Genomic DNA, 10,505 nt, shown 5'->3' on the forward strand with positions numbered 1-10,505 from the left:
TGTGTGTGTGTAGGAGGCGGAAGGTCTGTACAAGACCATGGTGAAGCGGTTCCGTCGGGAGAAGGCTGTGTGGCTGAGCTACGGGACCTTCCTGCTTCAGCAGGGTCAGAGTGARGCGGCCAGCGCCCTGCTACAGAGGGCCATCAAGAGCCTGCCTYACAAAGACAGTAAGGCCCCTGTTATCACCTTTAGGACTCATGCACACCTTTTGGGAGCCCCATACCTCAACACATTCCCTATGCGACCTCTAGCTCCTATTGGACACTGGGTTGGATTGATATAAAGAAGGTGGCAATTGCACCATCTTGTGGAATTTTGGCTGTAATGCTTACGCCAATCTTTCCTGTCCTGATTCTACTCAGTCCGTTTATCTTTCAACAGATCTACTCACCAAGTKATTTGTCCAGGTTGACAGCTCTTAGTTAGTACGTTTTTGAATCTATGACAAAAAGGTACTAACACCTTACGTACAGTATCTCCATGTTAACCTTCTCCGTCGTCGTCGTCCTCCTCAGATGTGGATCTGATAGCGAAGTTTGCCCAGCTGGAGTTCCGCTACGGAGACGTAGAGCGAGGAAAGACCATGTTGGACAGGATCCTGACCAGCTACCCCAAACGCACCGACCTGTGGTCCGTCTTCATAGACCTCATGGTCAAACACGGCTCCCAGAAGGAAGTCCGGTGAGTGAGCCCGACGGCACCTCACTGGTTTTGTTTTGTTTACGAAATGACTTTGGAATAGCCTGATCCCAGGTCTGTTTGGTGTGACAATGACCATAGGAGTTGGCAATAAAGCACCAACACATCTGGGACCAGGCTAACCCGGTAATATTTCATTTATGAAAACATGTCATATTTGAATATTAAATATGATCAACTTTAGTCTAGGAAATATTTTTTGCACGTTTATTCAAACTAAAAAACAGAAATACCTTATTTACATAATTATTCAGACCCTTTGCTATGACACTCGAAATTGAGCTCAGGTGCATCCTGTTTCCATTGATCATCCTTGATATGTTTATACAACTTGATTTGGAGTCTACCTGTGGTAAATTCAATTGATTGGACATGATTTGGAAAGCCACACACCTGTCTATATAAGGTCCCACAGTTGACAGTGTATGTCAGAGCAAACACCAAGCCATTAGGTCAAAGGAATTGTCCGTGGAACTCCGAGACAGGATTGTGTCGAGGTACAGATCTGGGGAAGGGTACCAAAACATTTCTGCAGCATTGAAGGTAAAAGGCACATGATGGCCCGCTTGGAGTTGCAAAGCACCTAAGTGATTCTCAGACCATGAGAAACAAGATTCTCTTGTCTGATAAACCAAGACTGAAGTCTTTGGCCTGAATGCCAAGCGGGATGTCTGGAGGAAACCTGGCGCCATCCCTACGGTGAAGCACGGTGGTGTCAGCATCATGCTGTGGGGATGTTTTTCAGCGGCAGGGACTGGGACACTAGTCAGGATCGAGGGAAAGATGAACGGAGCAAAGTACAGAGAGATCCTTGATGAAAACCTGTTCCAGAGCACTCAAGACCTCAGACTGGGGCAAAGGTTCACCTTCCAACAGGACAACGACCCTAAGCACACAGCCAAGACAACGCAGGATTGGCTTCGGGACAATTCTTGAATGTCCTTGAGTGGCCCAGCCAGAGCCCGGACTTGTGCCGATCGAACATCTCTGGAGAGACCTGAAAATAGCTTTGCAGTGATGCTCCCAATCCAACCTGAAAGAGCTTGAGAGGATCTGCAGAGAAGAATGGAGGAAACTCCAAATAAAGGTGTGCCAAGCTTGTAGTGTTCTACTCAAGAAGACTCGAGGCTGTAATCGCTGCCAAAGGTGCTTCAACAAAGTACTGAGTAAAGAGTCTGAATACTTATGTAAATGTGATATTTCATTTTTTATTTTATAAATTTGCAAACATTGTCATTATGGGGTATTGTGTGTAGATTGAGGGATTTTTATTTCATTTTAGAATGAGGCTGTAACGTAATAAAATGTGGAAAAAGTCAAGGGGTCTGAATAATTTCTGAATGCACTGTCATTGGTAGCAAGGTGTTTCCTGTCATGTGACCTGGTCTAACATCRTGTTTCCTGTGTTCAGGGCTGTGTTTGACCGTGTGATCCACCTGAGTGTGGCGGTGAAGAGGATCAAGTTCTTCTTCAAGCGTTACCTGGCGTATGAGAAGAAGAACGGCACGCCAGAGAGCATCCAGGCTGTCAAGGAGAAGGCTCTGGAGTACGTGGAGTCTAAAGGGACAGAGGCCGCCAGATAGAGAGACACACACACACGTCATGTTTTGGGGATTTTCCAACAGCTGTTGGAAGAAGCAAACTGGCAAAGAGCTCAAGGGGAAGCCTGACCTGAGTGTCATAACAGCCGAGACACACACACACACACAGATGTAGCTACACAGATACACACCCTGCTGTTGGATATTCAGAGAAGACATTTGTTAATTGCCTGAGAGCTTTCAAATGGTGACATGTCACACATGATATGGACCTGGAAATGTGGGAGGTCATTCTACCTGGTCGTTTTAACCCATTTTGGATAAATAGCATAATTTAAACTAAATGGACTTTTTTGTGTATGTATGGATGAAAAGGCACGCTGACCTGACTGAATAGAATGACTATCATTTTGTAATCAAATAAATAACAGTAAATAACCTGAACTGATCATTTCTGATATACCATCTACTACTCATTTACAGAAGATGCACCACAGAGAGGATACATATTTTATTTAAAAGCAACAAACGATACAAAATTACAAGATGGGGGGGGTCACAACGTTACGTACATACATACAGGCAAGACTAGCTGTCTATCAGTCTTCGAGGTTATGGACCTGGTTTGTGTCAGAAATGGCACCCTATTCCCTATATAGTACACTACTTTTGACCAGGGCCTGCATAGGGTTCTGGTCTTAGGTAGTGCACTGTGTAAGGAATAGGGTGCCATTTCAGACACACTCCTGGATATATATAGTTCTGTACATCAGAGAGCTGCTGTGATGTTGGTATTGGACTGGTTTTGTGATTCCAGCCTTTGGCCGCGTTCCAGACCAACTACTTTGCAGTCACTTGCCAGATCTCATTGGCTGCGTTCCAGACCGACTACATTGCAGTCGCTTGCCGGATCTCCACGCCTGGATAAGTGTTTAACATGTTAGCTAACCGCATATGCTCAGTCGATGACGTGGCGCAGAACCATTTGTTGCTGTGTGCAGCACGACCAATGTAGTTGGCCTGGAACGTGACCAATGTTTTGACTCCCTCAGTATAGTGTTACCTAGGTTGGAGTTGGCAGTATTGGACATGTTCTGTGTGTGGCACATGGTATTGAATGGCATGTTTGTGCTGGCTTATATTGTAACACCCCTGAGGTATGAGAAGGGTATCTTAATCAATCCTGATACTCGACCAATGACCTTCTCAGAATGCCTGACGTGTCGTTTTGTGATTGGCTGTTTCTGGCAGTGTTGTACCAGTATCGTCCAATGACTGGGGGAGAACTCGGTATTCTAAAGTGGCTCCTGTTCCTATGTCACTTTCCTCTCATTCTCACTGGAGATACTATTAGTACGCTGCTGACCTGCAAAATGAATATTCGGGTCAGGAGTGTCCGTGTAGCCTTTACTCATTCTCACTGATCTAAAGGGGAGGATAGACAGCAGCTTTATGAAGCTCCACTGCTAAGCTAGGAGGGCGCAATCCCAAACTGACCTGCTGCACCCGATCCCCTATCCTTCATTTCTTGCAGGAAGCCCCATTGGCATGCTAGTATGCCAAATTCCAAACACCACATCCCTCAAGGTTAGAGTTATCATTTTGTTTTTAGGTTCCATTGCTAAACTAGTAGGGCCCGATCCTGAAACACTCTCTTGCGCCCTGCCCCTCGGTCATCGTTGACTTTCTTGACGATCTGAAAGGCCTGGAGGGTGTAATAACATCCATATACAGTAGCCAAACCCCCAGCCATTTAATTAATGCTCAGTCAAAGACTAACACCATGGAACCACTTTAAGAATACAATCGACTCTGTGTGATGTCCATAAAATGACCATCAATTCCGTGTAAATGTGTACAGGTGCGTATGGCGGTCGTGGTGGCCCCTGTGGGTCCTTCACACCTCCTCTGGGTCTGGGCCCCTCAGTTCCCTGTGTGGGGTCTGGGTGGAGCCTGAGGATGGGCTTATTACACATGGGGCACACGCTACGGATCTCCAGCCACTTCAGCAGGCACCTGGATGGGACACACAAAATAGACTGAGATTTCCTCAAAAGTGCATAACCTTTTCAAAATATTATAGAGATAGCATCCTTCATTTATTCTGTCTGTCCTTCATTCCTTTTTCTTTTCCTTTCTCCGTGAGCTAATCATTGATCTGACAAGGATGTTAACTTCAAGGAAGGGAGGCTGGAACCAGAAGGATTTATGATGTAATCATGTTAGTTTCAGCTGCCTGTTGAGCGCATTATGACCACAGATGTGTTGACGTTTGTAAGCCTTTGTCTATAAGGAGAGCCTGATGGTTAACTCACTTCTTGTGAAATGCGTGTGAACACGGACACACGGCTAGCTCATCTCTGGTCCGAAACTCTTCCAAACATACTGCACACGTTTGCTTTAAGGGCAAGAAGAAAAATGTGTGTTAGTGTGTGTGTGTGTGGTCACATTTACAAGAACAATGATTGAGTCAACCCGCCCTTAGCTCGAAGTTAAATACATCATCTGAGTTCAAACACAACACCAGGTTAAATCAAAGGCATTGCATCGCTGCGGGGGTTTCCCAAGTAGCTAACACGAGCCACACAGAAATGGTTCAGAAAATGTTACATTATTTTCCAAACAATCTGCATTGAAATTAAAAACGTCACACAGAATACACGACTTACTCCTAGAAGGCTCAGCTTCTTGCCTGCCCCTTTAAGAACCACCTATTGAGAACGAAAAATCAAAAAAGCAGTTTGTACATGTGTTAGAGTGAGCTATAAGCTACTTGATACACACCGGTATTGGTACAAATCCAGGGATGACGTAATGAAGGTTAACTATAAAGAGTAGTGGGGTTGTGTTTCAAAACACGCTGACGACAACAGTGTGAAATACTGTAGTAGTAGTTAAACCCGGGTCAGACCCAATGCTACATGTGCTGGTGTAGTGATGGCCTACCTCATTGTAGCTGAACTGCTCCTCGTCCCTTGCTGTTTCAACCTACAAAGAGACAAATACAAAATGGCCGTGTTTAAAGATGGAGTCCGGGAACTTAAGCACTAAAGTTGACAAATAAACTTTGATTTGATTTACAAATTGAAACATATTGTGTGAATTGGAATTCATAATGCTTCTTATTTGGGGGGGAGGGGTTAACGTACACGAAATGGATGACGTAGTACACATTTGGCACAATTATACAAAACCTCTGTAGCATCACTTTAAAATCTCATCAACGCAAAGGGTGTCTCTACTTTGAAGAATCTCACATATAAAATATATTTTTTAACACTTTTGGTTACTACATGATTCCATATGTGTTATTTCATAGTTTTGATGTCTTCACTATTATTCTACAATGTAGAAAATAGTCAAAATAAAGAAAAATCCTAGAATGAGTAAGTGTGTCCAAACTTTTGACTTGTACTGTATATAAATAATATCATAGGCCTATAATATGATAATACGTAATTAAATAAAGGCTCTTGAAGCATAATAAGCGAAGCCTCCATGTGGATAAGTCTACATGTTAATATCCTGATTGCAATGGCAACCAGCCAGCAACCATCTTTGTTTGGGTCCTTCCCCCTWCGGTTTCCAATAGGTGGCACAGCCACAAAGTCAAAATTCACTATATTGTCAAAATTAARGAGCACAAAAATTAGCTTTTTGGTCTTAATTTAAGATTAGGGTTAGGCATAAGGTTAGCAGTGTGGTTAATGTTAGGGTTAGGTTTAAATTCAGATGTTAAATTGTAGAAATAGGCAGGGTTTATCACTTTGTGGCTGTTCCAGCTAGTGATGACCCTACATACCTGAAGAGGTAGCAGCAGAAGATGAGGCTGAGCATGAAGACGAACAGGCCGATGCCAAGCACTATCACGTAGACATTGAGTGGCAGYTGGTAAGTGGTATCCATCTTGCTAAGTCCACAGTACTTCTCAAAYTGCTGGAGACCTAAACCACAGGCARCCTGAGAAGAAGAAGAKTATTTGCACACAGCTTGTTGTCATGAAAGAGGTTGTCAAAACAATAGAGGGACTTGAACGAAAACATGTCACAGCTTACCTCACTTACCATATAATGACAGTGTTATAAATACTAATATGTTTTCCCCTCTCAAAACAGAGGAGCCGGGGACATATTCCCACATGCAAATGGCTCAKAGCTTCTTGTTTACACACCTTTTAAACAGGAGAGAGACACTAAAACACAGAATCTCTCGCTGATTCACTTCTCATGTAGGTGTTATAACTAGAGACATATTTATATATGGACTAATATATTTCAATCTAAATATAGGGCTCTTGTTATAACTGCATTGCTTAATGTATGGTATTCCTCCCTTAGACAATACATCTCCATTATATCCTCCATGTAGGACACAAGAGCCACCGACATGTGTTTTACTATCTAGGGCTGCATGTTAGAAAGCCTAGTAAGCCTTGTATTGACAATTCAAACGACAAGGTCAATATTTGGTGGGGAGGGAGGGGGAAGTGAATGCCTGGTATTTGGCTCCCATCCCACCCATACTGCTCTGTATTGCTCTGCTCTGACTGGAGCCGAGGCACGTAATTGGCAGTGAACTAAACCAACATGGAGTACGGTGGCTCCACTTCCGTCGGTACGCCATCTGTTCCACAGACTCCCCTTCACAGACTAGGTGGCTGGCCTGTGGGTTGTGTGTGTGTGTCATGGGTGGGGGTTGGTTGGGAGCTTTAGCTAGCCTTTTCATGAACAGACACACAACACTCTAGGGACTGAGGCASRATTMGGCAAGACAATGGTAACCAGGAAGCACCACTTCCACCCATATGCCCCATGTGTTCTGMTCTTGTGAATTTGCCTCACCACGGACGAGATGCCCCCTTACCCCCCTCTCTTTGCCAGTCTGTTTTAACGGCCATGGCCGTGTCACTTAATTTGGAGTGATAGAAGGGGTACAGCTTGAGCACAGTGGGGGGTATGGGGTCATTAATTTGACATTGGGGTAAAGGGAGGGGGGAATGGGAGTAGGGGGGGGCTTAGAATTGAAACATGGTTACATAGACAGTTTATTTTCTCAGATGTAGAATGGACCATATGCAGAGACCGGCTAGGTATTGAATAGCTAAACAACCTCTAGTAGTACCGTTAGTTACAGTTACATGATGGTTGCTATGTAGCCTATATATAACTAACTAAACATGACCCTGGAAAATTGAATTAGTTTGAGTGCCGTTTCACCCTTTCGACAAAACCCAACTGAACCCACATTCAATTTCGTCATTTCTCAAGCATATCAATTACAGAAACCCTGTTAGCAGTCAGTAAATAGTTCAAGGGAGAGGGGAGAGTTATAGTGGAACACACAGGCTGTGTAAGCTACGGACTGCATTACATTGACTTGGCAGAAGGTTGAGGAAAAACACTTACCGTTACACCATTGGAATGGTTGCATGAAATCTGACTCCCAGGACTGCAGCAGTAAATCCAGGCCCTGTCAGGAGAAGGCTGGACCTGTGTGAGGGCCAAACTACCAGGTTACCCCGACGCCCGGAAGCCCAAAATCAGTCTCTAAACTGGGGCTAAAAGAAGACAAACGAGTCGCTGGGGTAGTTTGAGGTTGTGGTGGATCGTCCAAAAGCAAAACCATGAAGATGATCAGAATTCCGAGAAGAAGATTGTTAAGATTCTGGCTGTGCGGTTTTGTCCACTCAGCAATCCATGRGCGACATTCCCAAATCTGGATTAGCTCCCGAGGGTTAGGATTGGGAGATGTGGGATTGGGAGTGCTGCAGTCCTCGTGTGTGCTCCTTCTCCTCTCTCAACATTGACGATGACGTCCTTGTGATGACTGTCAGAGAGAGAGACGAAGAAATCAGTTTAGTCACATGGCTCTTACCTCATGTCAATGTCCACTGTTGAAGTGGTGAAATCTGCTCTCAACACTGAGCAAAACAACACACATTTCCTTTCCTCCCAATCAAAACAACTTGCATTCAGGAGAAAAACAGCCCCATAAATTGCAATAAACAACAACTGTCCAGTTCATCACAGTGACAGAAAACCATTCCAAACGACAGTCCCTGCTCTTATTCCAGTGTGGGAGCTATTAGTCCCTGCTTTGTCCCCCTCKAAATCCTTCTGAACAGAGGGATTTTCACAAGCCTTATCCCCTCTGTCTGCCCTCTCTTCTCCTCCTCTTCCTCTACTCCTTCAGTGCCCTGATCTACTAGGGGGGTAGAGCGTACTCTTCACAGCAGGAAAAACATGATTCCCCCAAAACACAAAGAACAGTCTTCTAGCTGGGATATTTTGCTAGTGTGTATGTATGTGTGTATGTGTGTATTTAGGAGGAAGTTCCTACTCTCCCGTTAACCATCTGCTGCTTCGATTGAGAAAAATGTTGAGACAAAGACAGTCTCCCACCTCCAGCTGACCTGGTCATGGTGGCCGGGTTCCCTCTCCGTCTCAATCCATAATGGTGGTCTAGAAATCTGCCTCGATCCTCCTCTGCTGCTTCTGCTATTGCTGCTGCTGCTGCTGCTGTTCCTATATTCTGCCTCTGCCTCTCTCAATTCAATACAAGGGTCTCTCTCCTCTCTCTCTCTCTCATTGGTTTGTAAACAGAGCTCTGGCTGTTTGTCATGGACCAGTCCTTTGCCTCGCAACTCTCGTTTCCCTCCTCCCCCTCCCTCTCCTTTGGACACTCCCCTTCTCCCTCCGTCCTCCAATCCCTGTCTCTCTCCCTCTCTCCCTGGGAGAGATGAAAACAGCATAGGCAGGAGGGTAGGCAGAGGGGCTTAGACATAGACGAATGAGACGACTGGATACGGTGTGAGGGTTGTGAGTTTCTCCCTCTGTGTGTGTTGGAGTCTTGCAGGAAACACAGGGAGGGCCCGGCCAGTGACATGTGCACTGCTGCTGTCCAGACAACCAAACAACAACCCAGACTCATTAAATTATGTGCTATATGTACGTTGCATCCCAGCAATGCAAAGCCAGGCAGGGTGAGGGGAAGGCCAGCAGCCAAAACTATCACTGGACAACAAAACCAACATGGCTACCACAGCCAAAGCATATACGGGGATTGGGAAGCTAGCACAATCAGTCAAAGCCCTGATTATTTTCCAGTTTTGTTTCTCTTGATCTATAGTCTATATATAACGTGTTGCTATCATGTTGGTAGAGAGACAGGAGCAGGGTTGGAGGGAGAGAGAGAGGGAGAGAGGGAAATACAAGAGAAGAGAGATCAAGAGAAAGCAGAAAGAAAGACAAATACTAGAGAGTGAAAGCGGCCAGAGACATCCATCCTTCCACCCCCACACGTCAGTCCTGCCAGGCCAGCAGGCCTCAGAGAAACAGCTGCAGGATTTGGGCTGTAGGGTAGGGAGCTAGGAAGGAGGATATATGCCTTCCTTGCGCCTGGGCCATGTTCATTATTCACCAAACGGAAGAAAACAGACTAAAACAGCCCTTATGGTGAAAAAACAGATGCATTTCACATGTGAGGTATTCCAAAAAAAAACGTTTTCATGTTATCATGTGATCTTATGTGAAGTTAATGTGATAACATGTGACAACATGAAACTACACGTGAAAACGTGATAAAGTGCAGTGTTCCAAAAACACATTCATGTGTTTTTCTGTCATATTTTTTCTTCTTCTAGAAAACCCTTTTTACATCAGCAGATGTCACAAAGTGATTATACAGAAACCCAGCTTAAAACCCCAAAGAGCAAGCAATGCAGATGTAGAAGCCCGGTGGCTAGGAAAAACTCAGGAGAAAGGCAGGAACCTAGAGGGAAACCAGGCTCTGAGGGGTGACCAGTCCTCTTCTGGCTGTGCCAGATAGAGATTATAAGAGTGCATGGCCATTATAGCCAGATTGTTCTTCAAGATGTTGTAAAAGTTTAATAGACAACGCATCGTCAAATAATATTCACAGTGGTTATAGAGGGTGCAACAGGTCAACATCTCAGGAGTAAATGTCAGTTGGCTTTTCATAGCTGAGCATTCAGGGTCGAGATAGCAGGTGCAGTATAGAGAGAGAGAGGGTCAAAACAGCAGATCCGGGATAAGGTATCACGTCCGCTGAACAGGTCAGAGTTCCATAGCCTCAGGCAGAACAGCAGAAACTGGATCAGCAACATGACCAGGTGGACTAGGGAGGGACAGCCAGGAGTCCTCAGGCCAGGTAGTGCTGTGGCATGGTCTGGTCCTAGGGCTCAGGTCCTCGGGAGGGAGAGAAAGAGAGAGAGAGAGAGATGGGAGAATTCGAGGAAGCATACTT

The 10,505-nt window shown here is 45.0% G+C and overlaps 1 protein-coding gene and 1 pseudogene across 1 annotated transcript; one reads left to right on the top strand and one right to left on the bottom strand.

The window, feature by feature from the left end:
• The first annotated feature begins 16 nt into the window (after positions 1–16).
• LOC112078383 (protein RRP5 homolog) lies at positions 17–2,684 on the top strand. The gene is made up of 3 exons (XM_024144649.2): positions 17–167; positions 516–681; positions 2,111–2,684. Exons 1-3 carry the CDS (start codon positions 38–40, stop codon positions 2,280–2,282), a joined length of 468 nt encoding a protein of 155 aa, XP_024000417.2. The 5' UTR covers positions 17–37; the 3' UTR covers positions 2,283–2,684.
• Positions 2,685–3,840: 1,156 nt separating this feature from the next.
• On the bottom strand, positions 3,841–8,826 carry LOC112078382 (RING finger protein 24-like; annotated as a pseudogene).
• Positions 8,827–10,505: the final 1,679 nt, after the last annotated feature.

The sequence above is a fragment of the Salvelinus sp. IW2-2015 genome, unplaced genomic scaffold, assembly GCF_002910315.2.
Source record: "Salvelinus sp. IW2-2015 unplaced genomic scaffold, ASM291031v2 Un_scaffold5605, whole genome shotgun sequence".
In the NCBI taxonomy this organism is placed as follows: domain Eukaryota; kingdom Metazoa; phylum Chordata; class Actinopteri; order Salmoniformes; family Salmonidae; genus Salvelinus; species Salvelinus sp. IW2-2015.